Source organism: Solanum pennellii, chromosome 1 (genome assembly GCF_001406875.1).
Source record: "Solanum pennellii chromosome 1, SPENNV200".
Taxonomy (NCBI): domain Eukaryota; kingdom Viridiplantae; phylum Streptophyta; class Magnoliopsida; order Solanales; family Solanaceae; genus Solanum; species Solanum pennellii.
In genome coordinates, this window is record NC_028637.1 from 96,609,571 (window position 1) to 96,630,544 (window position 20,974).

Consider the following 20,974-nt stretch of genomic DNA (forward strand, 5'->3'; position numbering starts at 1 on the left):
AATTGTGCCTTAAGAATATGGTCAAGGAACATATATATAGGCCGATGGGATGTACGTACGAAGGTGCACATATATTCGTTAACTTCAGAATAATTATGTTTACATAATTTGGAATTGAGATATATTTCATTAGGCACTATAAAAATACTAAAAATAATTGGTGCATTGGTTAAACTGTGCGCCCCTCCTGATTTCCTGGTGATGGGATTGAGTTTGAATTTCATTCAATTTGTGGTGCACCCATTATTTTCAAATCCTGAATTCGCTTCTAGACAAATACTTATTCAGTATATCAGTTTACAACATGCACATCTTTCAATGACTTTTTAGTCTTTACAAAGAAAAAGTTGTATATGTTCGTCCAAGACATAGGTTTAAAATAAATTTCATAATATTCTTCTTTCATATTACAAAATACTGAAGTCAAATCGTATGAAAAGATACCTCATTTACTTCAATCCCTTTATTGATTATGCAAGATTATAATGAGATTGGAAATATCAATGAGTTTTCTTATGTATACCCAATAACGATCCGCTCCGTAGCTATATAAATAACATAAGTTCGGTCCACTTTGTGTTCAATTAATATATCGAGTATTTTTCATCTCTATCAATACTTGTGAGCGACTTTGTTCATCAACACTCCAAACAATATGAAAAGTCTATGGAAAGTTCTTGGCAAAAAATGTGTTAGCGATTGACACAAAAGAATAATGGTCTAATTTATTCAAATAAAACTTCACATTTATAATATTTTTATCAATAGTACCCCAAGAACACATTCAAATTATATTTTTGTCCAATATGTTTATTCACAATATGTTATGATTGATTTTTACGGCTTTCAATTTTTTTACCCTAAAAAAAAATTGCGTTCAATATGAACATTTGTTCTAAAAATGAATCAATTCTATGTGCATAATATTTTATCGTCTTTTAGAGTGTGAAATATCGAAGCTAAGTCGATCAAAGGATACGATGATCAGACTTACACTCTAAGTATGAGAGAATTAGAACTTGTTTATTTTGATCTATTTGTTGATCACGCAAGGTTGCAATGAATAGGGTATGCACATTTTTCAACTCTATGGGTAGACCAAAAATAAGAACAAAAGCTTTCTTGCACTAGTCAAACAAAACGAGGACCAAAATTATATAAAAAAATTAATTTCTCCAACTACTCGTAGTTTCCAATAATAAAAAATAAGAATCTTCAAAAGAAAATATGTAGAATTATTTACCAACCATAAATGATTTCAATTCAAAGCAGCCACAATTTTTAAATTATATAGTTTTTAAGAGGAATATAATATAGTGACCAATTTGACGCATTGAAAAATCAACATGACTAGCAATTTTCGTTGATAACTTTTTAATATTTCTAGAACATTTTTACTTTAATTATTTTTTTTCTGATTCACATGAACAATTTTTTTTTTCTGAATGTATAAAAATTAAAATAACCCATCCTATGCATAAAAATGTCAGCATACACATGTACAAAAGAATCATTTCATATATAATAAAATCACAATAATTAACAATTGAAAATATATAAATATATAAAAAATTATAATTAAACATCTATTTATTTAAATTTTAAAATAAAAAAAATGCTATATAAATTAAAACGAAAAAAGTAATTAAAATGATATTAAGTAAGAAGACTATTCCAAGGGGAGAAAAAAAAGAAGAAGAAGGTCACCACTCAAAGAAATGTCAAAAGAGCTCTTCACATCTTCTTCTTGCAAGTCTACCGACACAAATTAGCTCTGCGAATTCGCTGGAACTTGGAAAAAACACTTTTTTTGAAGTGGGTTTTGTCCAAGATTTCATATTCTTTTAAAAAAATCTGTTTTTTTTTTTGTAATTTGTTGAATTGATTTACTATGGAGGCAAGTACAGGTGATCATGGTGTCCAAAGTAATTTCAGAGGAGTTCCAACTCATGGGGGTCGTTATGTGCAGTATAATGTGTATGGTAATCTTTTTGAAGTTTCCAAAAAGTATGTTCCCCTTAGGCCTGTGGGTCGTGGAGCTTATGGCATCGTTTGGTAAGAAAATATCTGTTCTTGGGTTCAATTACTTTGAATTTGAATTACATCTTCATTTTTCTTTGTAATGGGTTATGGGTGTGTAAGTTTATGTCTGTTAAAGTGTATTACTTGCCCCTGGTTTATGTTAAAATCTCTGATGAGGAACTAAGGTTGTCCCTGATTTTAATCATTGACCTTGAATTTTATCTTTCAAGGGTCTTTTGGTTTTATCTAGTCCTTTTAGTGATTGTTTCGACTTCCGTGTGGGAGTTTTGATCGGGTGCGTGAGTGTTTGAGACATAGGAGAAACAAATTGGTAATGCCAGGTTGTGATCTCAACTAGAACACTCAATGTGAGCCTATATGTCCACGCCTTGGTGGTAAAGTTGATCCGTGCTTGTGCTTGGCAAGCAATTTGTCCCGTGGATTAGTTTATTTGAGGCCCAGCCACCATCTTGATTGAAAAAAATTGTGTTGTCTAGGTCACATTTGGTTCAAAATTTCTTGCATTTTGTGTAATGTGGAATTCTGTGAGCCATCAACAAATTGAATTGGGTTATGAATTTCCTAGGTTGTGTTTGGTAAGTGAGTAATGTGGGTTCATATCATGCTTAGTTGTTTGTTTTCTCTTGTTAATACATAGCTTCTATCACTGCAAATCCTGTAGGTGTATCCTAAACTGAATAGCTGTGGCACTGTGAAATCTGATATCTACTCAACTGGTGTGGTTTCTTTGGGTCTGAATAGAAGTTTAGTTTCTCAAGAAACTAGGAGTACAATGTTTACTACTGCATGACAGAAGTGTTTGCACAAGTTCATATAATAGGGATAGGATCTTTAGTTTGTTATGCTATCAATGACCTCTCTAATCAGTCCACTTACTTTGGTGCAAATTTATTTGATAACTAGACTAATATTGTATTCGTTGAATAAGACAACCACATTGTGAAACTTGGTAAGTATTATCCAGCTAGGTATTTTTTGAAAATGCTAGTTCGGATATTTGAGAAACTAACTAGGCTAATTAGTTACCGAATGAACAAATAGATATTTGATTAAATATGATTTTAATATCATAGAAGTTCAAAGGTCTCATATTGAACTGTATTAGGATGGAAATTTGGAAGAATAAGTGAAGTTTATTGGTCTAATGCAAGAGTTTGTGTGTAGCTGAAGAAACATGGAAATGACCTTCTTCACCCGAATAAATAAATAAATTGGAAGTGACATCCTTGATGTGAAGAAAGCTTTGACTAGCTGAATTTGGTCTTCGGACGATGGCCGCATTGCGTGAAAAGTTACTTAGTGATGTGTTAAGAAGAGTGTCCGAGATAGTCCGAGTCTTGATTGGGTTTTCTTATATAGGTCATTTCCTGATACAAGACAGCTACTAGGTATCTTATGATGAATCAGCTAGCATTAAACTTAAGAACTTTTTGCTGGTGAAGTTTGGCAAGTATGCTTACCTGGGTGCTGTTCTTCCTTACTGTCATATAGGGAAATGATTTCATGTACCTAGATTACTTTCTTTGTTAGTTTATTAATGTCCCCTGGAACACAACTGTATGCAATAGTCATGCACTCGAGTGACTTCATGGATTGCTGCTTTTGTTCGCATGAAATTATCTGCTTAAATTACTTTTGCCTGGATCTTTGTCTTACCAATTTGACTAAAAGCTTAGAGTTCTCTTTAATCACTTCACTCTTAATTATCTATATGGTTTTATTGAGTGGAGCCTTAGCAAGAGAGAATAAACGTTGTGATTTTTGCCTTACTGAGGATCTTATATGTTGTTCTTGTCCTCTGTTTAGTTTCTTTCCTCTGTATATTTTCTATGTGTAGGAAAAAATGTGATTTTTTTTTCTTCAGTGCCGCTTTGAATTCAGAAACACGTGAGGAAGTAGCTATTAAGAAGATTGGCAATGCCTTTGATAATAGAATAGATGCAAAAAGGACACTACGAGAGATAAAGCTTCTTCGTCACATGGATCATGACAATGTGAGTATTGGTATTGCTTCACAAATCGAAAACTAACTGCCTTGTACCTTGTGCATTTAATGCAAGAAACTTACTTATCTATTTACCTTTGTGCTGGTCTTTTTCGGTTGCTATTCAGTATCACAACATATAACTTAGTTATTTCATGTCATTGCTGTTTATAGGTAATTACTGTTCCCTAGCCGTTTGCAGTTCACAGTCCTTGTGTTTTTCTTTTTATTTTTCATTCATTCTTTTCTCTTTCATTTTTACTGGATGTAATGAGCTGTTGTTTCCCCTTCTTTCACTTCTTGGGGGTTGGGTTGGGTGAATGGTTTGGTCGTGAAATGCGTCACCACTAGAGTAGGCTGAAGACAGGGTTATAGGCCAGTGAATCGTTTGGTTGTGGAATGTGTCACCACTACTATCTTGCTGTACTGAAATAATTACATACACCACTTATTTTCCATAAAGGGATGACACCAGTAAGAACTGGAGACCCCAGTTTTATTCACTTTTAAGGAAGAAATTGATCGCTTAAAGGCGAGTTTTTTCCATGAGTTCTGTTTATGTAGGCAATAAAGCAAAGAATACTGGATCCTATCTCTACCCCCTCCACGGCTTCAGTCGAAGTGGAGAGGTAAAGAAAGGAAAGGAAGAAACAATGTCTCGAGGACCATTGCATTTGTTAATAGTTATCAAATTCCCTTTTAAATTAGGAGAAATGCCTGTGGCTACAGTGTAAGGTGAATACTTCTTCTGGAATTCCAGATCATGGTTTACCCATGACTAAGAGTTAAATGATCTATTTACTCCTATGCATAGGATCTGCTGCTAAGAAATTGGAACCATGTGCATTTATAACAATATTTGCTACTCATAATATAGCCGACCCCAACTTATTTGGGATTGAGACTGTAGTTGTTAAAGTTATTCGTGTATATACATGTTCTTTTCTGGTGTTAGAACGATTTTACGCTTAAAAAGCTAAATCAATTTTATAAGAACCATAACATTTAGTTTTTATAATTACCACAGGTGATTGCCATTAGAGATATCATCAGGCCACCACAAACTGAGAATTTCAATGATGTCTACATTGTTTATGAGCTGATGGACACTGATCTTCATCAGATAGTTCGTTCCAACCAACAGTTGACTGATGATCACTGTCGGGTAAGCTAGACTTTCTTATGTGTACTGGAGACTCCAATTTTTTATGTTACCTGAACTATTCAATCAAATATGTGCACTGCAGACTCCAAATCTTTATGTCGCCTGAACTAGCCAATCAAATACGTGTTGCACATTGCATCTATCCTTCCCTCACTCTAAGCAGAAAGCTTGTTCTGGATCTGTAAGAGGCAGATTATTATCGTTTTGCAAAAATACTTTTGCCAGAACTTTCCACTATAATGCAATCATCCATGTTTTCGTCTCTTGCAGTATGTAGATGATTGACACTTTATATTATCCTTCCCTTTGTACAAAGTATATGAATTGCCCTCTCTCCATATAATTTCATTTTTGTACTTGGAAAGCGTTTCAGCACTTAACTAATAGTACATGGACTGCATGTAAGGTATCCATATGACACTCTCTGTGAAACTTGTGTTCATACAATAAACTACAATTTTTCACATACCATGCTTATATAACACCTGATTTGTATGATATTACCAAAAGATCCTCTGTAAGACCAAATTGTGAGGAAAAGGTCAAACCAGTTTTATAATATTTCAGAGTGGAGTGTTCAAAATCCGAATCCTGTTACTAAATGATTAGAAAAACAGATTAGAAGGTTTTGTTCCCTAAGCATGATAGGATGAACAATCATCTTAGTTATCTGGATAACTATGCTTGTCCAGATCTATAATCTGGTCTCTGTTTTACAATAAGCTACAGTTGTGCACACCAATATTTCAGTAAAGAGGTCTATTCATTTGGGATTTATCTATGCTTTCTGTATCACATACTTCCTGTACATGAGTGGTCTTCTCCTTGTTGCTTTTTTGCAGTATTTCCTATACCAAATATTACGAGGACTCAAGTACATTCACTCTGCCAATGTCCTGCATCGTGATATAAAACCCAGCAATTTATTTCTCAATGCAAACTGTGACCTAAAAGTTGGAGATTTTGGGCTTGCAAGGACAACATCTGAAACAGATTTCATGACAGAGTATGTTGTAACACGCTGGTATCGTGCACCGGAGTTGCTCCTAAATTGTTCAGAATACACAGCAGCGATTGATATCTGGTCAGTTGGTTGCATACTGGGTGAGATGATGACAAGACAACCTCTCTTTCCTGGAAGGGATTACGTTCACCAGTTGAAACTTATCACAGAGGTAAATATGCATTATGTGTGTTTGTCTATGTCCAAATTCTATCCTGACAGATTCCATAAGTTTAACTTGACAGTAACAATGGCTGTCTCTAATGCTTTAACGTAGATTGTATGATATCTGGCCTATACAAGTGTATTTTTCTTAGAATTTCTAGCTGTTTATTTAGTTGTTAATTTGCACAAAAAGAGGTTCACTTTAGTTAATTCAGTCAGTTCAATCCTGATATGGCCCCTTTACTTGTTTGAAATAGCTCATAGGATCGCCTGATGATGCCAGTCTTGGATTTCTCCGGAGTGATAATGCTCGGAGGTATGTTAGACAGCTCCCACAGTACCCAAGGCAACAATTTGCTACTAAATTCCCCAATGCATCTCCTGGAGCGGTTGATTTACTTGAAAAAATGCTTGTCTTTGACCCAAGCAGGCGTGTTACAGGTAAAGATGATTGTGAGAACTTCTCTTTGAGTCAATTTTAACTCATCAGGTTGTGAGATAACTTTTTTGATAAAAAAAAGTGGTGTGATACTTTATTACTTCTGCAAACATTCAATAATTTGAAAACATGAAAAAGGTTTAAAGTGAAAATGGTTTTCCATTGCTAATCCTCATTATTCATCTTTTTCAGTTGATGAAGCTCTCTGCCACCCCTACTTGGCACCTCTCCATGATATCAATGAGGAGCCTGTTTGTCCCAGGCCTTTCAGTTTTGACTTTGAGCAACCATCTTTTACTGAAGAAAATATCAAGGAGCTCATCTGGAGGGAAACTGTGAACTTCAATCCAGATCCAACTCACTGAGAGAGATGCTGTTTCATAACTTTTGTAGGGTACTTATCAAACCTCTCAATGATCCTCGGAAAAAGTAGATCAAATGCAGTTGGAGGCGAGTTTATGGTTCTGTTAGTAGCTTATGTTAGATTTGTCATATTAGTCTTTCAAGGTGATCAGAATGTTCCAAGTACCAATTCCTTCTTGTTACCACATTCTCTCTGGCTGGTAGAACTAGAAAGTCCTAAGTGATAACTGCTTGTTATCCTAAAAATTTGACCTATCTTTGCTTTCAAGTGGTTTGACAGTAGTTGTATGTATTTTTCGGTCTGGATACCCTATGTTAATGTAGATTCGTATTCTTATGAACAATCACCTAGTTTTCTTTCGAGTTTCTAAATTCTTTTCTCAGCTACAAGGTGATATTCAGAAGCGTGAATTTGCTATCTTACATGTGTTGTTCGTAATTCCTTCTTGGTAAATGAACTTTGAGATTTGTCTTTCTTAAGTGTGTTGACAGTCACGGTTACATGAAATCATCTATTTTGAAAAAGCACACACGAAATCCTTATATTTGTAGCGTAATATTGAGGGTATTCTGAAGTAGCCATGAGAAGTATGGGTACTTAAGTAATAGAACTATTACATGTATGGAAAGCTTATCACATATTCAATCTATAAGAACATCTTTGCATCTCTATGCTATCTATGGGTAAACTTTCTGTAGGAAAATCACACATACCACTTTTCTTTGGGCCCTGATCAGCTAGCAACTTACAAGGTGGAGGTTGCACACTACTGCTAATTCCTCCAATATTAGTGCAAGCCCATGGATTTTTCTTGGACTTTTTTGCTAAACCAATTGTTACATTGGACATGCAGATTCCAGTGAAAGGATCCCCGGATATCCCATCTAGCTGGCCAGCCATTGACACGTTCTCAGCCACCACGTCGCGGTAATTGATTCCTTTTATCTCTGGTAAGGCTTTAGGATCCCAGTGAGTGTCAGCATGTGAACCATAATTGCCTGTCATCCAAAATACCCATTTCATGGTGTGCAGTTTCATCCCCTTGACATATATATCTTTGACGTAGCCCCCTCGCCCAATGCCAGTTTTGATCCTTATCCCTGATTCTGTCTGGATGGCTGTAATGTCTTGAATTCTCACATCTTGAATTCCACCTGACATTTCACTTCCTAATGCTATAGCTGCACTGTAAGGTGAAATGCAAGTGAGACGTTTGATGATCAAATGACTTGTTGGCCTTCCATATTTTATACCATACTCATCCCAGCCACTTTTGACTGCTACACAATCATCTCCAGATACAATGTAGTTGTCCTCTAGTCTTATATTTGTGCAAGAATCTGAAAATTTAGAGAAAAAGAAGAGTAGACTAGATGAATCAGGTTTTCCTCGACGTCTTTTATGAAAATGCTTCTAGAAAAGAAATAAAAACAGACCTGGGTCGATCCCATCAGTGTTTGGGGATGTAACAGGTGCTAAAATAGTGATGCCTTGGATAATGATATTGCTGAAATTTCACAGGCATGAAGATTGTGTTAAACTTGAAAAGAGTAAATAATATGTGTAAATAATGTAAGATTTGGCTGATAGATTCACCTGCTATAAACAGGATGGATATTCCAAGAAGGAGAGTTGAGAAGGGTTAGATTTGATATCTGAATTTTATTAGAATGCATGAGTTCTATCAAGTAAGGTCTTGTGTATTTTAGTTTGTTCATGTGAAATTGTTGCCACCAGAGAGCACCCTGTCCATCAATTGTCCCATTCTCACCTAATCATGCAGAAAAGACAAGTGTCTGTTTTAAACTGTAGAATAATAGAACAAAAAATCATCATCTTCAAGGTGGATATAAGTGTCTATAATAAGACTTTTGTACCTGTGATGATGACATCTGTGAGATTAGTACCAAAAATCAGACTGATGTACCTGCCTCCTGGTGCATCCCTCCCATGACCATAGGATGGTAGGGGGTCTATCAGAGGCCACTGGTTTATCTCCTGAACCAATTAAAATCACACTCAGTAATAGCAAGTATAATATGAACTGCTTTTAACTACAAAACCATGCCCGTTAGGAGTGAATTGGATGATCATGTCGAGGGCTGCCAATTTTAAGATTTTGTCCTGACCTTATCGTTTAACGCGACTAAAAAAATGCAGCCCGGTGCATTACGTTCCCTCTATGCACGGGTCGGGAGAAGAATCGGACTATTGTACACAGCCTTATTTTGCATTTTTGCAATAGGTTGTTTCTTTATTAGTTACACCACGACTTCCCTTCTGTCAACTTTATCAGTCACTTAATGTGATTGGCGGTTTAAAAGGTGAAACTATTAGTCTTAATTTGGGAACATATATTCAGGTAGGGGCATTTAGTCCTTTAGTTAGAGTAGGGGTCACAAGAGAGCAGAGCTTACAGCTGCTGAGGCTCTTCAACATTTACTTTTTTCTTTTTCACAACATCTTACCCTTCAGGTTGGCCTAGTGATTTGAGCTTGTGACTTCCATTCCATATTGGAGGTCTCAAGTTCGAAACCCCTTACCAGCGAAAGCAAAGAGTTTGCCTTTCTGGGTCGAGCTCATTCTACTAGGGTTGCCTGGTGCAGGTTACCTCTCCTATGTGGTTTGCGAGATATTGCATAGGAGCGGGGGTTTTAGCCTGTGCGCACCCAAAGGGTAGCGGCTGCTGGTTTCCCTTGTCATCATAAAAAAAATAAAAATAAAATGAAGTTTCTTTTTTAGCTGACAAATTTTGAAATTCTAATGCAACAAGTAGATCAAACTAGTACCTGAGAAGCAAGAAGAACAGCATCCTTGTGTAGAAAAAGAGTGAAATGACTAGTAAGATTGAAACTACCAGTGAGCCAGTGACCAGCAGGGATAACTAGTTGAGCTCCACCATCTGATGCATATTTGCTCAGTTGATTTACTGCCTTTTGAAATGCCTTTGTGTTGAGTGTTTTTCCATCTCCAATTCCTCCAAAATCTTTGATGGATGCACTGTGCTTTCTGCAGTTTATTGCTGAGTATGCTAAATCATAGGGGGAACCTCCAAGAATTCTTTCTTTTCTTCCTTCAGCTCCTTCTAGACTTAATAACACCAGTCCTAGAAGGACTACTAATAGCCAATCTGTCTTCACCATCTGCAAGAATATAGCAAGATATGGTTTAAAATCTTAGCAAGGCAAAAGATAAAAAAGAACACTACGTGGTTTCTTCCCATCGGCTTAAGTCTCAGTGGACAGAGTTATTCAGTACCTCAACAAGTTGGCTGGAGCACTACGTTATTCTAAAATATATTAATAAAGCAAGACATGAAATTTCATATTTTTTAACACAATCCCACAAGACAAATATTTCTTGCTGGGAGGTACTAGCCAAGGTTATTTCCGAACCAGGAATAATAAATAAAATGGAAATAAGATTAAATCTTATATTAAAATATTTTGAATTGGTTTTTTGTTTTTAGAGAACTTTGCACTTTACCATAGAAGAAAGGAAGTAAAAGTTTTGGTAGTTCACTTGAACTCTGTAGAACCACTCTATTATTTAGTGGGATTAGGGTGTATGGAGTTGCTTAGTGGTTAAAATACAAACACAAACAAGTGATTTATATAGGCAAAGAAGTTTGAAAGTATGACTGGTGACTTTTTTGTCTAAAATACATACTGTTTATTATATGGAGATAAAACTCAAGACAATGACATGTTCAATCTCATTTTCTTCCTATATCTAATTTTTGGGTATGGATTCATATCATGTTTCTCACATCATTCATGACCTAATAAATTTCACGTATCATTTTTCGATATTTTCCATAACGATACGCTTGAGATACTTACTGCTTACCATTTGAACAACCTCTTTTTGTCCCCAATCGATTCATAGGTTTAGTTTTGTATCATGTTTTAATATTTATAGCTATTTTGGGTTGATTTAGTTTATGATCACTCTTTTTTTTTTATTGCATAGAATTGATTAAACTATTTTTGTGCCACATAGAATCCAAAAAAAAAAATATTCATCTTTGTCTAACAATCACAAGTTACTAAGCAATTGTTTAAAGACCAAAAAATCATTTATGTTATGGAATGACTCATTCATTAGATATACATCAACTTCAACAAGATGAATCATGCTATGATACAAGAAAATATTTTCCACCATGTTAGGTTAGGTATATTTATTTCCATCATATTAGGTATATATGGATTACATTTTTCATGTTGTTGAAAAGTTAGATGAAATTATAGAAGCTAAGCATAAATTTAGCATGTCTAAGTGGCAAAAATTAAGGGAAGAGAGAGTCATCAAAGAGTGATTTAATTTGTTCTTGGTCATTTCCGTTGGAAAGTAGTTAGTAAGGGTCCCAAAATATCTAAATTTTGTTGAATTATATTAAATTTTATGGGAATTTATAATATAATGATTAAAATATTAAAAAAGAGAACAGTTATGAAGTCTTTGCTAACCAACATTGAGCAATTTTTTTGAAGAAGTGGTGGAGTTGAAGACTTTTGTGTGAAGTTTGTTAAATCAGCTACACGTAAAATAATTTTTTTTTAAAATTTAGTATAGTTTAATGAATTAGATAAACATTGACTATAGGGTCCAATTCTAATGAGTTAAATAACTATTAGGGACTATTTGGTCTTAGTTTATTGAATTTCAAACTTGTAAATTGCAGCTTGAATTCTAACATATTCATTATTGAACTGCATTTGAAGAGCAATTTTCTTTGTTTTATTCGAAAAAAGGTCAAACTCATAAACAGATTCCTAAACTTGTTGGATTTTTCTTCTCATGTATCTCAACTACGCTATTTTCCTATTGAATCATTGAATCGCCCATAGTTTGTCCTTTTAAACACTGTTGACTGATTTTGATCGACTTTTGTATTGTATATGCCTTCAACTGTGTTCGTATTGTAATGATTTTGATTGAAGGAGTGAAAGACAAATTGTGTGTTAGTCTCATTGTTTTCTAATGTGTTCAAATGACTTAAAGTATAAATTTTTCTCAAACATTTTCACTATCAATTGAACGAATGAGTTCTGGAAAAAACATATGCATCCTCTATCAATACCCCTCACAAAATCTAGTTCCGCGTCAGTCAACAGTGTTTAATAGGAACAAATTATAGGCGGTTCAATGATTCAATAGGAATAAAGCATAGTTGAGCTACCTGAGGGAATAAATCCAACAAATTTAAGAATTTATTTATGTATTTGGCACAAAATTGGGTGGTAGATATTGCTGAAAATTACGAAATCCCTATAATTTATTACAGCATTTTCACTACTGCTGCAACACTTTTAGGAGAAGCGCCTGAGATTTTAACCTCACCGGTATTTCAGATGCTGGATTTTCCGTCTACTTTGGCTTATCGAAAGTACGAATTGTTAGAGCTTATGTCTATGTGAGGAAAGATGCATCGGGTGCTTCATTTGCTCAACGTGGATCTGAAATACTTTCTGCAGGTAGAGCTATAGTTATACGTAGTTGCAGAGAAATTAACGGTGTGTATATAGATGCATTACATAAAATTGTTGATAAGCCTGTATTTCCAGTTGGATTATTATTATTATTATTATCTCAGCAGCGATGCATCAGTACAGAGCATTTTCAAATGGCTGGATCAACAGAAGTCCGGTTCGTTGGATTTGGAAGCGAATGTAAGCCGAGTAAAGAGGAAATAGATGAAATAGCTCACGGACTTGAGCTCTCCGGGTTACAATTCATATGGATACTACAAAAGCCAAATTGGGGTAGTTTTGATGAATTGGATCCTCTTGCTTCCAAAAACATTATGTGATTCTGTATAAGTTTACCACTTAAAATTCCATTTTATCAATACTTGAAATGAAGTTCCCAAACAAAAACTTGATTCAAAACTTATTTAGTGATTGAATTTGCAAGCAAACACTCATGTCCTAATCATGCCACATGATCATAGCAAACAAGATCCCAAGTAGGAGTTTGTATTTAGTATTCCATGTTATCCACACCCATAATATATACCTACTTCTCTTTCTCATGATTCACACAAATAAAGAACAAAAATGAGTAAGAGTGATAATGTACATGTAGTAATGCTACCATGGTCTGCATTTGGTCACCTTATTCCATTTTTTAATCTCTCCTTAGCCTTAGCTGAATTAGGAGGAATTCAAGTTTCATTCATTTCGACTCCGAAAAACATCCAAAGACTCCCTAAAGTTCCTCCTAACTTAACACATCTTGTAAAACTAGTGGAATTTCCATTGCCAAGTCTTGATGACAACACTCCTTTGCCTGAAGACGCCGAAGCCTCTATTGATCTTACTTAAGAAAAAATTCAGTACTTGAGAGTAGCTTATGATCTACTCCAAGAACCGATCAAAAAGTTCATTGCTGATCAAAAACCTGATTGGATTATTGTTGACTTCATTCAAAATTGGATAGTTGAGATTGCTGAAGCTTATGATATCCCTATTATTCACTTCAGTGTTTTCTCAGCTGCTTCAAGAGCTTTCTTGATTGCTGCTACAGCTTCAGGACCAATGCCCGAAAGCCTCACATTACCTGTTTCTGAGAAGCTGCATTTTCCATCAACGTTGGCTTATCGGAGTTATGAAGCAGCAGAGTTTTTCTCCTTGTCTTTCCAAGAAGACGCCTCAGGGGAATCATACGCTCAACGTTCAGCCAAGGTATTGAGAGCATGTCGAGCTGTAGCTATACATAGTTGCAATGAATTTGAAGGTGATTACTTGGATGCTATGCATAAACTCCTATAATCCCAATTGGATTACTATCACCACCATCATGTGTCGAACTCAACATCAATCGCGATCAATCCTGGCAGAGGATGTTAAAATGGCTCAATCAACAGAATCCCCGGTCAGTCTTATTCGTAGGAGTTGGGAGTGAGTGTAAACCAAGTTAAGATCAAGTATACGAAATAGCTCATGGGATTGAACTATCAAAGCTACCATTTTTATGGATATTACAAAAACCTAAATGGAGTAGTACTACTTTAGATGATGTGGATCCTTTGCCCGAAGGATTCAGGGCGAGGAATGCAGAGAAAGGCGTGGTGCACATTGGATGGGCGCGTCAAAAGGAAATTCTAGCACATTCTTCAATTGGAGGAGCACTAGTTCAAGGGGGCCTAGGTTCAATTGTAGAAACACTACAACATGGACATGTACTTATTGTTCTGCCATTTGTGCATGATCAAGGACTGAATGCAAGATTGATAGTAGAAAAAGGATTCGAAATTGAAGTGGAGAGAAATGAAGAAAACGGATCGTTTGTAGCCAAGGCATTGACCTACGACATGGTTTCCAAGGAAGGTAAAGAGATGAGAGAAAGAGCAAGAGAAGCTATTGATGTTTTTGGAGATAGACAGCGCTTCAGAATTCTTGCATTGTTAACTTTGTTGAGTACAATAAGGGAAATAAAACTATGCTTTGTTGGCCACAAGGGCATGGTTGAGTGGTTGGTTGGTGGATCGAATCCAGCTTAGGTTACCAAAATGTGCTCCGAGGGGCATAGGCTGTGACAGAGGTCCTGTATTTCGCGTTCCAAAAAAAAAAAAAAAGTTCTGTATGCATTTCCTTCCATTCTAAATGTAGAATAAGCCTAGATAGTTTGATATTTGCTGATATGGTGTTATTTCAAATTGTCTATACATATAAATATTGTATTATAATGTATTGTTTTACCTAATATAATATTCGAATAAATTATATATTTCTTGGTATTTTTTTAAGTCACACTCCCATAATTAAAGAATAATCATACTATGAAGTAAAAATAGAGTATGATATTAAGTTATTATTAAAACAATTTAGAGTTAAAAAGGTAAATAAGATTATCAAGCCAAGATGAGGATAAATAAAGTAATGATGCAATCACATTAAGTTTGGGATTACATAAAATAGAGTCAAATCTAAATATATTACTATTGTTTATAAAAAAAAAATACTAGTTATTTTAGTAAAATGCTGATTCTATTAAATATACCGATATTCTGTATATTCATGGGTCATTCAAAATTATGAGGCTCCAAAAAAAAAATTATCGTATGAAATTTATGTTTTAATATCACTTAAAATACTATTGAAGAACGAAGATGTTAAAAAAGATACAAATTTTGTAAAAAAACGAAAAGAAAGAATTCTACATGTACTTTTTATTAATAAATGTTTTAAAATATTGAGTTAAACAATATAAATATTTAAATTATTAATTAAATTTTTACAACAAAAATCCAAGATAATATATGCAAATAAATACTAATATCTTATTAAATAGAATTTATCCTTTCTTTTTAATAATAATTTAAAATTCATAATAATTTCAAGAGATTTTCTTATTGAAAACAAAAGGAGTAACTAATATGTAATTAGATAGAATTTATCCTTTAGTTTTTAATCATAATATTAAAATTATGAGCTAAAATTTTTGAGATAATTTCAGAGATTTTTTAGGTTTGGCTCCATAAACATTAAAATGAAATTGGTGTCTTTTCTGATCTTTTTGCCATATATAAAGATTTTTCCGGATAAAATACAAATATAATTTTCAAATGTAAGCAAATATTCATCAGGTATGTAATGATACCTGACATCTGGGGCTAGGAGCGGGTCTAGTTTTCTCAACCCAAATCCTCAGTTATATCTCACTTGTTTTCTCAACCCTAGTTTTCTCAACCCAAATCCTCAGTTATATCTCACTTGTTTTCTCAACCCAATTCCTCAGGTATATCTCACTCAACCCAATTCCTCAGGTATATCTCACCTGGGAGACATGAGAGGAGTTGATGGAGCAAAAGCATTCTTAATTGAAAAATGTCTTTTATTAATTCGATAATGTTTTAAATGCATTCTTAATTGAAAATTTGTTTTCTATTCTACCTTTGATTCGATAATGTTCTAGTATTTTTCTTTTGTGTACGATTTAAATTACGAATTCAAGCTTCATAAAAAAAGAAATGATGTTCTAGGTCTTTTAAGTACGAATTCAAGCTTTGAAGAAATCTTTATAAATCATTCCTTAAATAGTTATGAAAGAGTTTGGAAAAGATTTTGACGTTCTGTCTTAGTTTACCTATTATTTTATTTAATATATTTACATTGTAAATACTTTAAATAAAGAATAAATAATTTAATATATTGTTTAAAACGTAAAATAAAAAACACTCAAAATAGATAAACCTAAAATAAAAACACTCAAGATAGAGACAAAGTAAGGCAAACTTAATTTAAACCAAAACTTTAAACCAAATTAGGATAACAACTACACTACAAAATTCAATATGCTATTTATTGTTTACAATGTATTACGTGGAACATAAAATCAACGAACTGCCAAACATAACTTTTCAAACCAAATTGTAGTAAGAACTACACTAAAATAGATGTGACCTAATTGAGATAGTTTACTCCCGCTAAATTACCTATTATAATATAACACATATAATATGAAAAAAAATAAAAACATATTATTATATTGAGAGGTTACTGTAAATAGAATATTGAATTAGAGGAGCTTAGCGTTACAATCGATTTGCCCTTCTCCTCAAATTTCCTCTATTTTATATTTAGCATTTTTCTTTTTAGTATATTATGTATTTAAAATTATAAAAAAAATTATTATTATCTATTTATTTTTCTTTTTAGTATATTATATATTTAAAAATTACAAAAAAGAACAATACTATTAATTACAATATTTAACATTTCATAAATTTTTTTTATCTATATCTATAATATAAGAGGGAAATATGTCACTCAACATGTGTATTTTTATCCCTTACAAGTTACCGCCTCCTTCACAGTGCTACAATCTTATATCCATTTATTATAAATTAGTAAAATTATTCATGCTTCAGGCGAGAATATCTATCTCATGAAATTTATAAAATTATATTTAAAATTTATCAGTCATTTAAACAAAAATACATATTACATACAAAATTGCGTAGTAACAAACATTAATAGTGTAAAGGATAATTAGAACACCTTATCATTTATCCTTCAATCAATCATCCTTTAATTTAATTTTATAATCTGTATCATTGCCTTCAGGAAGTGTTACTATTTGATATTTTTGACAATTAGATGAACATCAACATGAGAGATTATATTTTCTAATAAATAAATAATTTATATTTGCAATAACATATACTTGTACACAATAATATTACAGAAACTTAACAAAGTTTAAAACATGTGTTTAAAAATAACAATTAATATCATAACTATAAATTAATAACTATAAAAAAATTATACCACCCTCACTGAATGGATATTTTATATGATGTAAATTATTATATAAAAAAGATTTATCTAACATACACCTGAAGAATAATATACATGATTTTTTGTAATTTCAAAAAAAAAAATCATCTATAAGTGACAAAAGAGAATTAGTCCAATGCTAAACACCCTTGTTTTCGAGTTTCAACCGTATGATTGTGAGTTTAAGTAAAAAAAAAAAAGGAGACAAATAAGTTAACTATTAAATGAATGATAAAACCTTTTATTATATTAAATAAAACGTTTTAGAGATAGAAAGGTCTAATAATACCCATTTTTATATTCTTTTTTCCTTCTATATCAATTAGACAATTACTTTACCTTTATTTTGCAAGATTATTAAATTATTTCCTTGATAATAAAAAAACAAATTTTGTTTTTATCCACACGACTCCAATCCATATCATTAAACAAAACAAAAAATGTTGTTTACTTGTATCAAGCTTCTATAAGTGTTGAAAAAAAAGGTCTTTTAGACTCAACCAAACTAAAACTCCATATAATATATAGTCCTTTTTTCTCCAATATTCCCCTCCATCCTCTTTTCTCCTACTAGATATTGTTACTTTGCTCTTTCATTCCCACAAACGAATTATTATTTTTTTGGTCTATGATTTTGTAACATCACAAAATTAAAGGTCCAAAATATGAAAAATAGACAACAAGATCATGTGGTCACATTTATTTGGGCAGAAAAAAATAATGTGAGGAGCAATTTTAGAAGAATTTTGACCATCTTCATCTTTTTCTTTGGTCTTCTATATGTTTTATTATACTCCTTAATTTGTTTTAACCCTTCATTCAAGTTTACTCAAAGACCTTTAGATACTTTTATGAGATTTAACCAAGAAAATATAATCCAAAAAAACCTTAATATAATTCCCCCAGAAAAAACTCAGCTTCACCATATTGTTTTTGGTATTGGATCATCAAATGCCACGTGGAATTATCGAAAGGAGTACGTAAAATTATGGTGGAATCCAAATAAAATGCGAGGATTTGTATGGTTAGATAAGAATATGAGTAGTACTAGTAATTATGATAATGTTACTACTTCTTCTTCTTCTCTTCCAAAAATCATGATTTCAAGTGACACGTCAAAATTCAGTTACACGAATAAAAATGGAGATAGGTCAGGAATTCGTATATCCCGAGTTTTGTCAGAGACAGTAAGGGCAGATTCGGTAAACGTGAGGTGGTACGTGATGGGGGATGATGATACGTTTTTCGTGCCCGAAAATTTGGTTAGGGTATTGAGAAAATATGATCATAAGCAATATTATTATATCGGGAGTGTATCGGAGACACATTGGCAAAATCATGAGTTTTCTTATAATATGGCTTATGGAGGTGGAGGTTTTGCTATAAGTTATCCATTGGCAAAGGCAATTGAAAAAATGCAAGATAAATGTATACAAAGATATCCATATTTATATGGATCAGATGATAGAATGCAAGCTTGTATGGCTGAACTTGGAGTTCCTCTTACTAAAGAAGTCGGATTTCATCAGGTTTGTTTCGAAGTGTTTTTTCTAACGTTAAAATCTATTGAAAATCTACGTACACGATATTATCTCCAGACCTTTTTCGGGGTCTTTTTTATGCATAGTAGTTGATTTTAATTTGATGTGTGGTCTAAGCTTCTTTTAGGTAATCTAGTAGCATTTATGACCTTTTGTTGAACTAATTAGTCAATATAATCATAGCGACTACTAGAATATAGGGTTCTAATTAAATTGACAAGATGTTGATTTACTAAAATAACAATTAAATATAAGGATTTAAGTAATTTAAAGTGATAAGATATTTCACCAATCACTAAAATATAAATGGTGGAATAAACTACGACTACCTAATACTTTCAATAAAATAGTCCTACATTAGTACTTGGGATTATTATCTATCAGGTTATCGATTAATCTTTTTAACAGAAATTACCTCTAATTATTTAATATTAATAATTAGATAAAGGATAAAAGAAAACTTAGAACTAAAAAGAGGTCCAGTTATTTAGGTGGGTGAGCCTTTTGATAATCAATCCTCAAATACTAAACCACTTCTAGTAATTAGGTGGGTGACCTACAATTATCTACTTTTGAAGGATATGTCTCTACTCATATCTCAAATTATTGTACTTACTTTTAATAAATCATAATATAATTAAATGCTATATTTGGAAAAATGGTAGGTCAACTAAACATTTTTCCATCAATGTATTTTATATCACATTAATGTAGGACCTACTTATATCAAACAAAATACTTAGAACATAACCAATATAAGTTTTTTTTTTAAAAAAACAAATAGATGTTAGTCAAAAGAAAAGTATAAAACCAAAAGGACCAAAAAGGTTAGCATCAATTAACCAAATTACTAGAGATATAATTAAGTAATTAGTTAAACCAATCCCCAATCCACACACTTAGGACTAAATAAATTTACAATTTTATGCTCAGACTATTGTTTGAGCGTCTGAATGAACTTTACTAACAATATGTTTTTCTTTACCGTTTATAATGTATTTGAGCTTCTTATTTGACGATTTAACTATATGACGGTGTTTATTTGGAACAGTTTGATCTATATGGTAATGTAATGGGCCTCCTTTCAGCCCATCCAGTTGCCCCATTGATTTCTCTTCATCATCTTGATAAAATTGAGCCCATTTTTCCCCACGTAACCCGATTTAAAGCCTTGAAACGTCTCAAGAAGCCCATTACACTGGACTCAGCTGGGCTTATGCAACAGTCCATATGTTATGATAAGCCCAGAAAATGGACCATTTCTGTGTCATGGGGCTATTTGGTCCAGATAAATAGAGGCATTTTACCGGCCCGTGATATAGAAAAGCCCATTGCAACTTTCAATGATTGGTATGAAACTAAGGATGAGAATTCCCTCACATTCAACACAAGACCATATCATGGGAAAGGTTGTCAAAGACCATATTTCTACTTGTTGTCTAATGCATACGCGTCGACTAATGACACAACGACAAGTGTATACGAGCATGATGGGGCACCCGGAGGGAAATGTAAGTGGCGTATGGCTGATCCATCCAAGATACGACACGTGGAAGTGTACAAGAAGCCTGATCCAAATTTATGGGATAAGGTAATTTTTTTCTTTGTTCTTGTTGAATAACTATTGTCATCTATGTTGTTGGCTCTCTCCAAAAACGTTGTAGCAATCCGACACATTTTTGGAGAATCTGAACAACATAGAATGTTACTATTTGTTAGTATGATACGTGCTGATACATTTGTGTTTTGTGGATGTTTTCAAGCAGTCTCCAAGAAGAAATTGTTGCAGAGTTTTGCCAACAAACAGGAATGATACTCTTTTAATAGATGTAGGTGAATGCAGAAATGGTGAACCCATTTGAATGTAGTGACAGATAAAGACTTTATTTTTTCTCACTTTCTTACTAGTGCTATTCATGTCATTATTTGTAGTCCCCCACCCCCAAACCCCTCATTGAGTCTTTGTTTTTTGTCTGATATGGAA

At 33.2% G+C, this 20,974-nt stretch overlaps 3 protein-coding genes and 1 pseudogene across 5 annotated transcripts; 3 read left to right on the forward strand and 1 right to left on the reverse strand.

The window, feature by feature from the left end:
* Positions 1-1,670: 1,670 nt before the first annotated feature.
* Positions 1,671-7,534, forward strand: LOC107008325 (mitogen-activated protein kinase homolog MMK2). Its single transcript, XM_015207309.2, has 6 exons — positions 1,671-2,055; positions 3,908-4,037; positions 5,055-5,192; positions 6,035-6,367; positions 6,618-6,801; positions 6,992-7,534. The coding sequence occupies exons 1-6, from the start codon at positions 1,892-1,894 to the stop codon at positions 7,162-7,164; spliced, it is 1,122 nt and encodes a 373-aa protein (XP_015062795.1). The 5' UTR covers positions 1,671-1,891; the 3' UTR covers positions 7,165-7,534.
* Positions 7,535-7,660: 126 nt separating this feature from the next.
* On the reverse strand, positions 7,661-10,760 carry LOC107008324 (probable polygalacturonase). Of its 3 annotated transcripts, none has more exons than XM_015207308.2 (6): positions 10,650-10,760; positions 9,953-10,306; positions 9,041-9,161; positions 8,760-8,934; positions 8,600-8,670; positions 7,661-8,503 (listed from the first exon to the last, which is right to left on the reverse strand). In XM_015207308.2, exons 1-6 carry the CDS (start codon positions 10,650-10,652, stop codon positions 7,797-7,799), a joined length of 1,431 nt encoding a protein of 476 aa, XP_015062794.1. In that variant the 5' UTR covers positions 10,653-10,760; the 3' UTR covers positions 7,661-7,796. The 3 variants fall into 3 exon arrangements, with proteins under 3 accessions (XP_015062794.1, XP_027772096.1, XP_027772098.1); XM_027916297.1 differs by lacking the exon at positions 10,650-10,760 and adding an exon at positions 10,422-10,641 and having other exon boundaries at positions 7,797-8,503; XM_027916295.1 differs by lacking the exon at positions 10,650-10,760 and having other exon boundaries at positions 7,708-8,503; positions 9,953-10,415.
* Positions 10,761-11,122: 362 nt separating this feature from the next.
* Positions 11,123-14,745, forward strand: LOC107029368 (annotated as a pseudogene).
* A 2,750-nt stretch (positions 14,746-17,495) lies between these two features.
* LOC107008095 lies at positions 17,496-20,886 on the forward strand. Its single transcript, XM_015207003.2, has 3 exons — positions 17,496-18,978; positions 20,042-20,581; positions 20,757-20,886. Exons 1-3 carry the CDS (start codon positions 18,115-18,117, stop codon positions 20,850-20,852), a joined length of 1,500 nt encoding a protein of 499 aa, XP_015062489.1. The 5' UTR covers positions 17,496-18,114; the 3' UTR covers positions 20,853-20,886.
* Positions 20,887-20,974: the final 88 nt, after the last annotated feature.